The sequence below is a fragment of the Pseudophryne corroboree genome, chromosome 12 (genome assembly GCF_028390025.1).
Source record: "Pseudophryne corroboree isolate aPseCor3 chromosome 12, aPseCor3.hap2, whole genome shotgun sequence".
Taxonomy (NCBI): domain Eukaryota; kingdom Metazoa; phylum Chordata; class Amphibia; order Anura; family Myobatrachidae; genus Pseudophryne; species Pseudophryne corroboree.
Window position 1 is genome coordinate 45,761,219 of NC_086455.1, and position 16,582 is coordinate 45,777,800.

At 44.2% G+C, this 16,582-nt stretch overlaps 1 protein-coding gene across 2 annotated transcripts in view; it reads right to left on the reverse strand.

Annotated features, from left to right (window-relative positions):
• The window catches only part of KIF26A (kinesin family member 26A), a 216,399-nt gene that overhangs the window by 8,142 nt on the left and 191,675 nt on the right, over positions 1 to 16,582 (reverse strand). For both annotated transcript variants that reach the window (XM_063947434.1, XM_063947435.1), the window contains exons 12-15: positions 13,288 to 16,495; positions 11,898 to 12,088; positions 9,758 to 9,778; positions 7,878 to 8,028 (exon numbers count right to left, since the gene is read on the reverse strand). In XM_063947434.1, the coding sequence (XP_063803504.1) occupies positions 7,878 to 8,028; positions 9,758 to 9,778; positions 11,898 to 12,088; positions 13,288 to 16,495 (3,571 nt within the window). The remainder of the gene's footprint in view (positions 1 to 7,877; positions 8,029 to 9,757; positions 9,779 to 11,897; positions 12,089 to 13,287; positions 16,496 to 16,582) is intronic.

Genomic DNA, 16,582 nt, shown 5'->3' on the forward strand with positions numbered 1-16,582 from the left:
CTAGGACGTTAGAGAAAATTGCAATTAATATTGCTTTTAATTGTTTTTTAATTAATCTATCACCTTTTTATCCTTTTCTCATGTTCTCCCTAATGCCAGTGGCTTTCATATATGTAGGAAGAAGATTCAGCGGCATTCCGGTGGTGTAAGGTCAAAGACGGCACCCACCACCATGTTCTGGGATGATGACCATGATGCATTTTTTTTATAGACTTTCAGCTGATTCAGAGTCCATGCTACCGCAGCTGCCTGACCGTCTTTTGCCATAGTGGATCAAGTTTGTTATTCTGTTATTCTGCCCTGCAAGCCAAGTCTGTCATTATGTCATACTGCAACTGCCAGCCAAGCATGCTATCCCATCATACTGCACTACCAGCCAAGCCTGCTATCCTGTCATACTGCACAGCCAGCCAAACCTGCTATCCTGTCATACTGCACAGCCAGCCAAGCCTGCTATCCTGTCATACTGCACTGCCAGCCAAGCCTGCTACCCAGTCACACTGCACAGTCAGCCAAACCTGCTATCCTGTCATACTGCACAGCCAGCCAAGCCTGCTCATACTGCACAGCCAGCCAAGCCTGCTATCCTGTCATACTGCACTGCCAGCCAAGCCTGCTACCCAGTCACACTGCACAGTCAGCCAAACCTGCTATCCTGTCATACTGCACAGCCAGCCAAGCCTGCTATCCTGTCATACTGCACTGCCAGCCAAGCCTGCTATCCTGTCATACTGCAATACCAGCCAAGCCTGCTACCCCGTCACACAGCACAGTCAGCCAAGCCTGCTATCCTGTCATACTGCACTGCCAGCCAAGCCTGCTATCCTGTCATACTGCAATACCAGCCAAGCCTGCTACCCCGTCACACAGCACATTCAGCCACGCCTGCTATCCTGTCATACTGTACTGCCAGCCAAGCCTGCTATCCTGTCATACTGCAATACCAGCCAAGCCTGCTATCCTGTCATACTGCACTGCCAGCCATGCATAGTATTCTGTCATACTGTACTGCCAGCCATGCATAGTATTCTGTCATACTGCACTGCTAGCTGAACCTGCTATCCTGTCATACTGCCCTGCCAGCCAAGCCTGCTATCCTGTCCTATTGAACTGCCAGCCAAACCTGCTATCCTGTCCTACTGCACTGCCAGCCAAACCTGCTATCTTGTCCTACTGCACTGTAAGCCAAGTCTGTCCTCTTGTCATATTGTACTGCAAGCTAAGTTTGATATCCTGTCATCCTGCTCTGCAAGCAAAGCCTGCTATCCTGTCATACTGCACAGCCAGACAAGCCTGCTATCCTGTCATACTGTAATACCAGCCAAGCCTGCTATCCTGTCATACTGTACTGCCAGCCATGCATAGTATCCTGTCATACTGCCCTGCTAGCTGTACCTGCTATCCTGTAATACTGCCCTGCCAGTCAAGCCTGCTATCCTGTCCTACTGAACTGCCAGCCAAACCTGCTATCCTGTCCTACTGCACTGCCAGCCAAACCTGCTATCTTGTCCTACTGCACTGTAAGCCAAGTCTGTCCTCTTGTCATATTGTATTGCAAGACAAGTTTGATATTCTGTTATCCTGCACTGCAAGCCAAGTATATCCTGTGTAAGCCATGGTCTTTCTCAACCACAAGTGAGTAATAAACCAGCTTTCTCTATCGTCCTAAGTGGATGCTGGGGTTCCTGAAAGGACCATGGGGAATAGCGGCTCCGCAGGAGACAGGGCACAAAAGTAAAGCTTTTACAGGTCAGGTGGTGTGTACTGGCTCCTCCCCCTATGACCCTCCTCCAGACTCCAGTTAGATTTTTGTGCCCGGCCGAGAAGGGTGCAATTCTAGGTGGCTCTCATAAAGAGCTGCTTAGAGAGTTTAGCTTAGGTTTTTTATTTTACAGTGATTCCTGCTGGCAACAGGATCACTGCAACGAGGGACAGAGGGGAGAAGAAGTGAACTCACCTGCGTGCAGGATGGATTGGCTTCTTGGCTACTGGACATGAAGCTCCAGAGGGACGATCACAGGTACAGCCTGGATGGTCACCGGAGCCACGCCGCCGGCCCCCTCACAGATGCTGAAGCAAGAAGAGGTCCAGAATCGGCGGCTGAAGACTCCTGCAGTCTTCTTAAGGTAGCGCACAGCACTGCAGCTGTGCGCCATTTTCCTCTCAGCACACTTCACACGGCAGTCACTGAGGGTGCAGGGCGCTGGGGGGGGGGGCGCCCTGGGAGGCAAATGAAAACCTTTAAAAAGGCTAAAAATACCTCACATATAGCCCCAGAGGCTATATGGAGATATTTACCCCTGCCTAAATGTACTAAATAGCGGGAGACGAGCCCGCCGAAAAAGGGGCGGGGCCTATCTCCTCAGCACACGGCGCCATTTTCTGTCACAGCTCCGCTGGTCAGGAAGGCTCCCAGGTCTCTCCCCTGCACTGCACTACAGAAACAGGGTATAACAGAGAGGGGGGGCAAAATAAATGGCAATATATTAATATAAAAGCAGCTATAAGGGAGCACTTAATCATAAGGCTATCCCTGTCATATATAGCGCTTTTTGGTGTGTGCTGGCAGACTCTCTCTCTGTCTCCCCAAAGGGCTGGTGGGTCCTGTCTTCGTATAGAGCATTCCCTGTGTGTCTGCTGTGTGTCGGTACGTGTGTGTCGACATGTATGAGGACGTTATTGGTGTGGAGGCGGAGCAATTGCCAAATATGAGGATGTCACCTCCTAGGGGGTCGACACCAGAATGGATGCCTTTATTTGTGGAATTACGGGATAGCGTCAACTCGCTTAAGCAGTCGTTTGCCGACATGAGGCGGCCGGACACTCAATTAGTGCCTGTCCAGGCGCCTCAAACACCGTCAGGGGCTGTAAAACGCCCCTTGCCTCAGTCGGTCGACACAGACCCAGACACAGGCACTGATTCCGGTGGTGAAGGTGACGAATCAACCGTATTTTCCAGTAGGGCCACACGTTATATGATTTTGGCAATAAAGGAGATGTTACATTTAGCTGATACTACAGGTACCACTAAACAGGGTATTATGTGGGGTGTGAAAAAACTACCAGTAGTTTTTACCGAATCAGAAGAATTAAATGACGTGTGTGATGAAGCGTGGGGTGCCCCGATAAAAAACTGCTAATTTCAAAGAAGTTATTGGCTTTATACCCTTTCCCGCCAGAGGTTAGGGAGCGCTGGGAAACACCTCCTAGGGTGGACAAAGCGCTAACACGCTTATCAAAACAAGTGGCGTTACCCTCTCCTGAGACGGCCGCACTTAAAGATCCATCAGATAGGAGGATGGAAAATATCCAAAAAGGTATATACACACATGCAGGTGTTATACTACGACCAGCTATTGCGACTGCCTGGATGTGCAGTGCGGGGGTAGTTTGGTCAGAGTCCCTGATCGAAAATATTGATACCCTGGACAGGGACAATATTTTACTGTCGTTAGAACAAATAAAGGATGCATTTCTTTATATGCGTGATGCACAGAGAGATATCTGCACACTGGCATCACGGGTAAGTGCTATGTCCATTTCGGCCAGAAGAGCTTTATGGACACGACAGTGGACAGGCGATGCGTAGAGGAGTTATTTGGGGTCGGTCTATCGGATTTGGTGGCCACGGCTACGGCCGGGAAATCCACCTTTCTACCTCAAGTCACTCCCCAACAGAAAAAGGCACCGACCTTTCAACCGCAGCCCTTTCGTTCCTTTAAAAATAAGAGAGCAAAGGGCTATTCATATCTGCCACGAGGCAGAGGACGAGGGAAGAGACAGCAACAGGCAGCTCCTTCCCAGGAACAGAAGCCCTCCCCGGCTTCTACAAAAGCCTCAGCATGACGCTGGGGCTTCGCAAGCGGACTCGGGGGCGGTAGGCGGTCGTCTCAAGAATTACAGCGCGCAGTGGGCTCACTCGCAGGTAAATCCCTGGATCCTGCAGATAATATCTCAGGGGTACAGATTGAAATTAGAGACAGAGCCACCTCGCCGTTTCCTGAAGTCTGCTTTACCAACGTCCCCCTCAGAAAGGGAGACGGTTTTGGAAGCCATTCACAAGCTGTATTCTCAGCAGGTGATAGTCAAGGTACCTCTTCTACAACAAGGGAAGGGGTATTATTCCACTCTTTTGGTGGTACCGAAGCCGGATGGCTCGGTAAGGCCTATTCTAAATCTGAAGTCCTTGAACCTGTACATAAAGAAGTTCAAGTTCAAGATGGAGTCACTCAGAGCAGTGATAGCGAACCTGGAAGAAGGGGACTTTATGGTATCCTTGGACATCAAGGATGCGTATCTCCACGTTCCAATTACCCCTCACACCAGGGGTACCTCAGGTTCGTTGTACAAAACTGTCACTATCAGTTTCAGACGCTGCCGTTTGGTTTGTCCACGGCACCTCGGGTCTTTACAAAGGTAATGGCCGAGATAATATTTCTTCTTCGAAGAAAAGGCGTATTAATTATCCCATACTTGGACGATCTCCTAATAAGGGCAGGGTACAGAGAACAGCTAGAGATGGGTTTAGCACTATCTCAAGAGGTGCTAAAGCAGCACGGATGGATTCTGAATATTCCAAAATCCCAATTAATGCCGACAACTCGTCTGCTGTTCCTGGGGATGATTCTGGACACAGTTCAGAAAAAGGTTTTTCTTCCCGAAGAAAAAGCCAAGGAGTTATCTGACCTGGTCAGGAACCTCCTAAAACCAGGAAAGGTGTCTGTACATCAATGCACAAGAGTCCTGGGAAAAAAATGGTAGCTTCTTACGAAGCAATCCCTTTCGGCAGATTCCATGCAAAGGGATCTGTTGGACAAATGGTCAGGGTCGCATCTTCAGATGCACCTGCGGATAACCCTGTCGCCGAGGACAAGGGTATCCCTTCTGTGGTGGTTGCAGGAGGCTCATCTATTGGAGGGCCGCAGATTCGGCATGCAGGATTGGATCCTGGTGACCACGGATGCCAGCCTGAGAGGCTGGGGAGCAGTCACACAGGGAAGAAATTTCCAGGGAGTGTGGTCGAGCCTGAAAAAGTCTCTTCACATAAGCATTCTGGAACTAAGAGCAATCTACAATGCTCTAAGCCAGGCGGAACCTCTGCTTCAAGGAAGACCGGTGTTGATCCAGTCGGACAACATCACGGCAGTCGCCCATGTAAACAGACAGGGCGGCACAAGAAGCAGGAGGGCAATGGCAGAAGCTGCCAGGATCCTTCGCTGGGCGGAGAATCACGTGATAGCACTGTCAGCAGTATTCATCCCGGGCGTGGACAACTGGGAAGCAGACTTCCTCAGCAGACACGACCTTCACCCGGGAGAGTGGGGACTTCATCCAGAAGTTTTCCACATGCTATTAAACCGTTGGGTAAAACCAATGGTGGACAGGATGGCGTCTCGCCTCAACAAAACACTGGACAGGTATTGCGCCAGGTCAAGAGATCCGCAGGCAATAGCTGTGGACGCGCTGGTAACACCTTGGGTGTACCAGTCGGTATATGTGTTTCCTCCTCTGCCTCTCATACCAAAGGTATTGAGGATTATACGGCAAAGAGGAGTAAGACTAGTGGCTCCGGATTGGCCAAGAAGGACTTGGTACCCGGAACTTCAAGAGATGGTCACGGACGATCCGTGGCCTCTACTTCTGAGAAGGGACCTGCTTCAGCAGGGTCCTTGTCTTTTTCAAGACTTACCGCGGCTGCGTTTGACGGCATGGCGTTTGAATGCCAGATCCTAAAAGGAAAAGGCATTCCAGAAGAAGTCATTCCTACCTTGATAAAGGCAAGGAAGGAAGTCACCGCGAAGCATTATCGCCGTATTTGGCGAAAATATGTTGCGTGGTGCGAGCAGCGGAGTGCTCCGATGGAGGAATTTCAACTGGGTCGTTTTCCTACATTTCCTGCAATCAGGATTGTCTATGGGTCTCAAATTGGGATCTATTAAGGTTCAAATTTCGGCCCTATCAATATTCTTCCAAAAAGAATTGGCCTCAGTCCCTGAGGTCCAGATTTTTATCAAAGGAGTACTGCATATACAGCCTCCTGTGGTGCCTAAGGTGGCACCGTGGGATCTAAATGTAGTTTTAGATTTCCTCAAATCCAATTGGTTTGAACCACTAAAGAATGTGGATTTGAAATATCTCACATGGAAAGTGACTATGTTACTGGCCCTGGCTTCGGCCGGGAGAGTATCTGAACTGGCGGCTTTGTTTTATAAAAGCCCTTATTTAATTTTCCATTCGACATAGGGCAGAGCTGCGGACGCGTCCGCATTTTCTCCCTAAGGTGGTATCAGCGTTTCACCTGAACCAGCCTATTGTAGTGCCTGCGGCTACAGACGACTTGAAGGACTCCAAGTTGTTGGACGTTGTCAGAGCCTTAAAAATATACATTTAAAGGACGGCTGGAGTCAGAAAATCTGACTCGCTGTTTATACTGTATGCACCCAACAAGTTGGGTGCACCTGCTTCTAAGCAGTCGATTGCTCGTTGGATTTGTAACAAAATTCAACTTGTACATTCTGTGGCAGGCCTGCCACAGCCTAAATCTGTTAAGGCCCATTCCGCAAGGAAGGTGGGCTCATCTTGGGCGGCTGCCCGAGGGGTCTCGGCATTACAACTCTGCCGAGCAGCTACGTGGTCAGGGGAGAACACGTTTGTAAATTTTTACAAATTTGATACCCTGGCAAAGGAGGACCTGGAGTTCTCTCATTCGGTGCTGCAGAGTCATCCGCACTCTCCCGCCCGTTTGGGAGCTTTGGTATAATCCCCATGGTCCTTTCAGGAACCCCAGCATCCACTTAGGACGATAGAGAAAATAAGAATTTACTTACCGATAATTCTATTTCTCGGAGTCCGTAGTGGATGCTGGGCGCCCATCCCAAGTGCGGATTATCTGCAATACTTGTACATAGTTATTGTTAACTAATTCGGGTTATTGTTTAGGAAGCCATCTTTCAGAGGCTCCTCTGTTATCATACTGTTAACTGGGTTTAGATCACAAGTTGTACGGTGTGATTGGTGTGGCTGGTATGAGTCTTACCCGGGATTCAAAATCCTCCCTTATTGTGTACGCTCGTCCGGGCACAGTACCTAACTGGAGTCTGGAGGAGGGTCATAGGGGGAGGAGCCAGTACACACCACCTGACCTGTAAAAGCTTTACTTTTGTGCCCTGTCTCCTGCGGAGCCGCTATTCCCCATGGTCCTTTCAGGAACCCCAGCATCCACTACGGACTCCGAGAAATAGAATTATCGGTAAGTAAATTCTTATTATTGTTTCATTCTACTTGTGCATTACGACTTTTGAAATGCACACTTGCAAGGGTAATCTGGAATGCCTCATGACATAGTGAATCCTAACACACAACAACAATGACCTGCAGTCTGCTCCACGTTTGTCATGCTATTTGATGTTAATTTTCCAAAAGTCCCTTGTGCTTATTGAATATACTGTACAGACTGATTCATGTTTGTAAGTAAAGCAAAAAATGCAAGTAACTTTATGTCTGGAACAAAACCATGTTGCCATGCAAGGGGATCAAACACATTTAGATTTTTTCTGTGCATGGTAAATACTGGCTGCTTTTGCATGTAGCTCCCAAATGTTATCTTTAGTTTTACACTGCAATGTAGATTTCAGTTTGAACACACCCCACCTAAATCAAAAACTCTGCACACGTTACATCTGCCCCACCTGCAGGGTCACATGGTTTTGCCCAGTTGCGTGCTTTTTTGCTTTACTTACACACATAAATCCGGCCCATAATTCCTAGATGATATTGCGGCCTTTCACCAATAAATATCAATCTTAGTGCTCCCATCTGCATATTGTAGCTACGCATTACACAATAGGATTTCTACACAATTAGTCACGTATACGTACATTGTCCTCTCCACTTTTTGGGATCCATCATCAGTCTAGTCTTTGTATCCTCCAGTTCCTCTTTCAATCCCTCATATTTTGCTTTTAAATCTTTAATTCGCTGCTGACGTCTTTCTGCTACTTTCAATTTGGTGTTGAAATACATGAGACCCTTTAAAAAAAAAAAAGATTATTAAGTTAAATACTGAATCTATGCTATTCATTACATACACAACCTAAACAAGGTATAATGAATATCAAATAATTTTTAAAGAAGGTTTTGTATGGAACTGTGTGTGCACTGGGAGTCAAGCCTGGCAGAGATGCTATGACCAGTGGCGCTGAGAGTGGGAGAGAGCGGGTACTCTTTACTCGGGCCCGGGCTGGTTGGAGGGGCCCAGGTCCCACTGCCCCCCTCCCCCGTTGCAAAAAGCCAGACAGCTGAGAGAGAACTGACTGCCGCTGCAGCAGCCATGCTCCCCAGCCCCAGTGTGCCGAGCTGGGGGGAGGGGCAGCTGCAACAGCAGCCTGTCCTCTCTCTCTCTCCCTGCATGGGTGGGGGAGAGAGTGATCGCATCCCGCTCTTGACACTGATGCCCCCTGTGTGGCGCGCACTTGCTTCATGGATACACGGAGCATGTAAATTCTTTTTTTTTTTAAAGGAAGGGGGTCTGGCCACACCTCCTCTATTTGGCCACGCCCAATCTTTGTACCAGGGCCTGCCAGAACTGTTGGCGCCCCTGGCTATGACATATCTTCTACCACTTATATACTCTATGCTTTCGTTTTATTTATATATATATAGGAATATTTTTATTATTATATGTGCACCCATCCACTTTATTTATTTTCATTTATTTATACAGTATCAGCATACTAAGTTGCCCTTTAAACTTTGAAGATAAAGTTGATATTAGTCCAAATTATGGCTCACACATCACAGAAAAATTCATTTTACAGTTACAACACATTCATTTTTAGGGAAGAGGTGTAACAATTGGTATTGATTAGTGAGATAAATGCTGAACGTTTCAGTAAATAATGCTCCTTATGTAAATAAAAACTCAACAATTGCAACATGTTAACAAATCCAACATAGGAGTGTATTCAATTGTAGTCAGAACTGCCGCCTTGTCGGAAAGACATCAGTTTCTGACTTTTTTAGGTCGGAATCTGTTCCGACCTATTCAATTTGGCTGCCATTTTTCCTACAAGTCGGCAATTCCGACTTGTCGGAAAACACGAGTATCGGCGGAATAGCCGCAGATCCACATGTTTTGTCAGAATCGCGGGCAAATCCGACAGGTTTTAGCCTCGTTTCCGACAATGTCAATCCGACTTTAAAAAAGTTGGATTGGCATTGTCGGGATTTGGACGCTAACTGAATACTCAAATGTTGGATCCTTTGCGTCGGAAAGGATCAGACATCAATTGAATACACCCCATAATGATAAATCATACATGGGAATATATTTTTCTTTTTACATGTATGTTCCCAATGAATTGTTTAAAAAAACATGTATTCTATTGAACTAGTTAGCTACAAGACAAATAATGATGTTTCAGTGACAAGATAAGGAAGTACAAATTATATTCAGATGTAGTTTGAAAATGAATATAAAAATGAGTTAGATCTCTCTTTCAGAATAAATGTATTTTCTGCAAAATGTTACTGGTAATAGCCAATTAAGTACTGTAAGTAAATATGCCTTTAAAAAAAAATGTACATTATAAATGTTAACTTTTCCCACAATGGAGTGAAAACATTTAATTAATTATCTGCTTAAATGCTGTTAGGAGATTTTAAATCTGTGTATTCACTCTGCCATTTAAAACATTTCATACAAATAAAGACAAAAATATGAACGAGGATGGAAATGTAATGTATTATAAATTCTTACCTTCTCCATATCTTGGAAAGGCTAAAATAAAAATTAAACAGAACAACAAAAATTAGTCAAGATTATAGTGAAAGATCAAACAGTAAATACTGAAAATACAAAAAAAATGGCAAAGAAAAATCAGTTAAAACAGTAAAACCATTGGACTATTTTTTTAATTACATCAAAATCAGTCTGATTTAATGACACTTTAACTGAAATATTTAATATGATTTCAATAAAGAGCTAATGATCCCAGTGCAAGAGAGTAATAAAATTGTATCAAGCTGGATTAAAATCTGAAGTCTGTTCTTAATGTGTTCATTAATATTCCTGACTCATAGCATAAGTCATGTTAAACACAATTAAGTGTAGAGAGCATGTATTTTATATTTTTGCTGCTACCCCAACATATAAAATGTGTAATTGGTATGTTTGTCATTTTAATTGTATTTGTTGTCCCGGAAACCTGGATGCTTGGGTGGGATTGCAATTTTTTTTTTTCTTTTTGTACAATTGATTTTTTTTCATAGATACAGATTTATGGACAACTTGAAATTCATGACACACTTGCGCTCCTCGCAAAGTTTTCAGATGATGTGACAGTATCCAACCACTGTGATAGAATCCATTTTAGTAATGTTGTCTATATCCAGATAATGCTAATTCAACCAGATGGATTTACTAAATGTCAGAGGTAATTCTAAAAGCGTTTTCAGTAGGAGTTGTTCTATAAAAATGACTTTGGAACAAAACTGCCTGCCTAGTTAAAAGATACATTATAAGATATTTTCTAAAAATCATCATCAATTACATGTATGCTAATGAGGTAAAACGCTCATTTGTATTGAACTGAAATACATGTACATGTTTATTTTAAAATTTCAAAAATGATGGCAAAAATTATACTCCATAACGAAAGTGGTGCTCACAGCTTAAAGTGTTATTCATTTTATTTCAAAAATGGGGGGAAAAAATTTACATAATATTTTTACTACATTCTGCCTTTCCATCCAGTACTGAACAGTACGGATGGTGTAATGGTTAGCATTACTGCCTCACAACACTGAGGTCGTGGGTTCGATTCCCACCTTGGGCGTAACCGTGTGGAGTTTGTATATTCTCCCCTTACTTGCGTGGGTTTCCTCCGGGTACTCTGATTTCCTCCCACAATCCAAAAATATACTGACAGGTTAAGTGGCTCCCAACAAAATTAACCCTAGCGTGAATGTGTGTTGCGTGTACATGTGGTCGGGAATATAGATTGTAAGCTCCACTGGGGCAGGGACTGATGTGAATGGCCAATTCTCTGTAAAGCGCTGCGGAATATGTGTGCGCTATATAAATAACTGGTAATAAATAGTAAATAAATAAATAACACCCCAAAAAATTGTAACTTGAAGGACAAAGGAGTCTTAACAGCAATCCAATTTTAACATAAATCATTGTAACAGACTATATGAAGCAGCTTAGGCATTACCTTTTTTTCCTTGATTTGTTTGTTCAGACTGCTATTAACAATTTATAATTCTTTCATATTTTCCACAGTGTTGTGTGACCACCATAGCAACCACAGTCACACAGCACTTGATGTAGTGAGCAGAGAGGCTTTCAAATTCCCCTCAGTGCTCTGATTTCATCTGACATACTCCACCTACTGTAATTGGACCTGCTCTGCAATGACATGACATGCTGAGAGTCGAAGAACCTGTGTCTGAATATCAGACTGAATGTATCTGTGTCTGGCAGCCATGTCTTTCTCTCCACAGACATTTTGAAAAGACATTAAAGTTTTGTAGGAGAGCAACAAAGAAAAATTATCTGATGCATGTTTAAAAAGTTTTTTTTAACTTGGTACTTAAAGAACCTGGGACAAGTTGGCGTGCTATTTTAACATTTGAACTCTTAATGTTCTAATAGTTGTTTTTGTAGTTCAACATACTCTCAGCAAAACCAGATTATATAACTTAGCTCCTATTCGCATCTGTAATTTGTTCTGAAAAATCTATAATCCCAAAATATAAATTAATGCTATGCTAAGTGTGCCTCGCTTATTTTATCGTTCTGCAATTTTGACGTTATCTATGAGAAAGCCATAGCTTTTAATTATGTTTTTAAACATTCCTTTGGTTGTAGCATTTATAATACTAATAATTCTTACTTCTGGCTCCTCATGTCTGTGTCTTTGTAGTCGTTCTACATCATCAATCTCATAAACCTTGATTTCAAACGGTTCTTTTAAAGTGCCCGGTAAAGGAGGGAGGTCGACCCATTGACCAGTAACATTATTTTTCCTGCCAACTGTTGAAACTTCAGGGAGTGGGGCAGGTAAAATCCTTCGCCGCTGTAGTCCTTTAAAAAAAATTATATATATAAGCAAGACAATAATTCATTAATAGGAAGTTAATAATTATATCATTATGGTACCGGGGCATTCAATGACATTATTGTTTGAATACAAAATCCAAACACACTTTGCTGCTGGGTAATTTTATCTATGTACTGTACATCAGACATGAGCCCTCATTCAGATCCCTAAGGATCTGTACCCAATGCTGTAAAGTACCAATGTTCGGTACTTTGCGCATGTCGGAATCATACTGTCAGTGATTGACAGTCTGATTCCATTCGGGGGTGGGGAGTGCCTCAGTTTGTAATAATAATAATGGAGGCGTGACGCTGCCGTTTTGGCATTGGGAAGAGGCTAGGATCTCCGTTGTTGAACGGAGATTTCTTGGTCTCTTACAAGGATCTGCCATGAGCGGCTTGTGTGACCCCATGTGTACCGCAAGCCACCTGATAGTGTCGCAGGGATCCGGTGCTGCGCTGTAGTATGCAGTTCGAATCACTACTGCAGCAGGAGACGTCTACTTGTAATAAATACCTCCTGCTGCATTTACATACACAGCTATCACTGCTGCTTCCAAGTCAGCAGCAGCAGCTTCCAAGTCAGCAGCAGTGATAGCAACTCCGGGCCTAATTCAGACCTGACTGTAGCAGCAAATTAGTTCGCAGATGGTCAAAACCATGTGCAGTGCAGAGGGGGGGGGGGGGGGGGGGGGCAGCTACAACATGTGCAGAGAGAGTTCGATTTGGGTGGGTTATGTTGTTTCCGTGCAGGGTAAATACTGGCTGCTTTATTTTTACACTGCAAAATAGATTTCAGTTTGAACACACCCCACCCAAACCTAACTCTTCCTGCATATGTTATATTTCCCCCCCCACACCCACACCCCTGCAGTGCACATGGTTTTGCCTATCTGCTAACAAATTTGCTGCTACAATCATGTCTGAATTAGGCCCTCCGTCCACATCTGAATTAGTTCCCATGGGACAATCTAAGGAGACATATAATATACAGCAAACATAAGATAATAACTACTGAGTATTTTAAACATTCCCAATCACACACAAAATATCTGATTGCATATGAGTATGATTATGACATCATTTTACAAGGATGTGTGTGTGTTGCTCAGGACACGTTTGTCTAAGATTCACCAACATGATTACACAGCACAAAAAGAATGTACTAAAATGATTCACATTACCTCTTTTCTTTGGCGATTTTAAACTCCTCATACGGCCAGATGACGACATTCCACTTTCGCTCATTGAGTCATGAGTTGAAGACGCACTTCCTGTGGCTTCACTGTCCCGGAGCATGCTTTCATAGCCACTGCTCCCACCACTATGATAGAAGAGGGCTGTCCTACCCATTGCTGGGGGAAGCTCTCCACTTAGAACACTGCTATTATCACTTCCATGCCCACTGCTGTATCTCTGTGGCCGTCTAGGAGCTGTTATCTTACTATATGGTGATGGTAAAACAGGAGCTTGTGATTTCTCATCACTGAGGTTAATGCCGCTGTCATTTCCACTATCAGAGTCCGTTGATCCTCGAAAGTGGCCTATTTTGCCAGAGCTACCAGAGGCCAACTCATTGACTCGGTTGTTGGCGGCCCTTAATGCTTGCTTAGTCCCCATAATCGTTCCTCTGGCTGGCTTGTTGTTAATACACTGTACTGATCGTGAACCTGCTTTGCCACTAGGAGGGATGGCAGAGTTTTTGCCATTAGTCTGATTCAGAGACTTTACTGAAGAGCTGAGAGATTTTGAGCCATTAGTTGAAAGGTTGCGGTTCTTGCTTAAATTTGTTGTAGCTTTCTGAGAAAGAGAACTTTTAGCCTGGTTGCTTTTGGTGGAAGGGCAGAAAGATGGTGAGGTAGCTGTATTAGATGCTGGTGGGACGCCAAGCCTAGGAACTGTTCTGCCCGCTTTGTTAATATTACTGACACCACTATTATCTCGATTCCCATTTGTTTTCGAGCCCATTGATATTAGACTATCACACCTCTCCAGAGACATATGACTTCCATAGCGTTGAACACACTCAGATTTGTTGGATTTACTCTTTAAGCTGGATACTGCTTTGGGTAATGAATGGTCGGTTTTGGTAACTTTGTTGCTGACTTGTGTTTCAGAATCTTCTTCAGAATTCATATTGGACCATCCAAAATCTGAACCTTCTAATCTATCAAGACTACTTGAATGAAGAGGATTATTTTTACTGTCTAGGCTGGACTTTCGAACAGGGGGAGCAGGAGGGCCTGACCCACCAGGTCTTGGTAACATACTACCTTTATGTGGAACATTCTTCTTTGTCCCTGATGACTTTAAACTGCCATCAGGAAAAACTGCATCTGTTGTGCCTTTGCTCCCATGCTCCATTTGAGAACTGTAATTTGTTACTACACCTAGTGTTGTGGCACCTCTCCTGAGCTGTGGCACTTTTGTAAGAGGCTCAATTTTTTTGGAGGAAGGTTTAGCTTCAACTTCACAGCCATCCACCACTCGCTGTGAACATCCCAACACTGCATGGGATTTTACAGTCTTAGGCATACTGGTTTGTGCAAGTTTTGAATTTTGTTTAAACTGATTGTCTGTACCCAAAGAGGAAGATTTACCAGAAAATGGCTGATTTTCATTTCTTCCTTCTAAAGAATTATCCATTCGCACTGTCCATGGGTCTTCGAACATGCCTTCTTTGCAATTTAATGCATTAGTGTGTGTGACGCATGAGGTAGACTTATTTTTCCGAGGAAGACTAGAATGGATCGTCTCTACTGACAATGTACCCCGGTTGCTACAAGCTCTAGTCTTGCTAGTCACTTGATAAGCAGTTGGCATAGCTTTGGTTAGCTCAGAGGTCTTAAGGCTAGTACACAACAGACTGGAACCAAAACTTTCATTGTCCATTTCAGAAAAGCAAAACCCGCTATCGTTTAGGGAATTTTTTAGATTATGGCCTATATGAACATTTGTGTTCTCCGAATCCAAGTTCAGACAATCTATAAACTCATCACCTTGATTAGATGAGAGAGGAACTAAAGTATCTAAGGTCTGTGCTCCATCACTTTTAATTGTACAAATACTCACTTCACTTAGCCATGAACTAATGGATGAGCGCCGGCTGCCAATTGTGCATTGATTCTCTGCCAAAGGAACCACAATATCAATATTGACACCGGCAGCACTTATTTGTGATGTGTAGGCATCAAATTCATCATTAATACTGCTTATAATACTGACTGGTCTAGAGCCAGAGGCAAGGGCCTGTAGAGAACAGTCACTGTTAAAGCTAATGACACTGGAAGGTCTACCATTATCAAGAATACCACCAATGGACAACTCTTCTACAACGGTGAAGACAAGTTCATCTTCTCCATTAAGTTCAACAGGCTTCTGCAATGTTACTGTAGTTGTTACAATATCACGATCAAATCCCTTTCCCTTAACCGCTGAGCAAAATCTGCGTACATCGCCTGGACCAGGCTGTTTAAGAGTGCTACCGATAACCGGGATTGTGCTGCCTAGTAAATTGTGCTTGTCCTGGCTTCTCAATTTGCTCATTCCAACAGGAGGCGTTCTGACACCACTACATGATTCGGAGCTCACTTGGGAGTTCATCTGAGGAGGTGGTGGTGCAGGACTGGGGAGAGGTCTTCTAATGAGGTTGCTCTTTTCTCTTACAGATGGATCAGTAGATGAGTTTGGTTGTTCTGAACATTTGCCAACATTTGGCACAGGACATTTTTGCCCTTCTGTGATTGTCAGCTGATCTCCATACGAGTCTAAATGTGTACTTTCGGCTTTGGCATGTTGTGGGTACTCAAATGTGAGATGAGGTGCGTTTGTTTCCCATCCTGAAAAGTTCTGTGGGAAAGCAGAAGATGTATTACTATTCTGTCCTTTCCTGGGGGATTGTGGAAGTTTGTCCTGCTGTGGCATAGAATTTACATTTTCCTGGTTGTTCATGGCTTTTGTAGAAAGTGCTGCTGAGGCATGTTCTTCAACGATGAACCTGGAAGGATTCTCACTGCCATCAATACACTCAAGTCTCTCCTGCAGCTCGGCAAATGTGTTGCATTTTAAGTGATTTTCATAACTCCGGAGAGTTGACAAATTATCCCTGCTTCTTTTCTTAAGGAGGGAAGGGATAATAGGAACAAATTCTGGAGGGCCTTCATTGTCTGTCAGATCTTGGTCAGATAAAACTGCCCCATCGGGACCCACATAGATGACAGTATCGCAGGACTGTTCGCTGCTGGAAGAATAATCTGGATCACTCTGCCTTCCCAAGGCAGGATAATCAGGGTCAAGTGCTACAGTCTTAGGATGGAATGGTCGCAAGTGCGGGGGTCTTCGGATATGACCCTCTTCACATGAGCTTTCTCCGCCAGATGAGCTGGATGCATACTGGAAAATAACAAGAACAGCATTCTTAGAATGTAGCAGCTACTATATGTTTTCTGTCTCACACCCTTTGCTGTTAGAACTAGAATG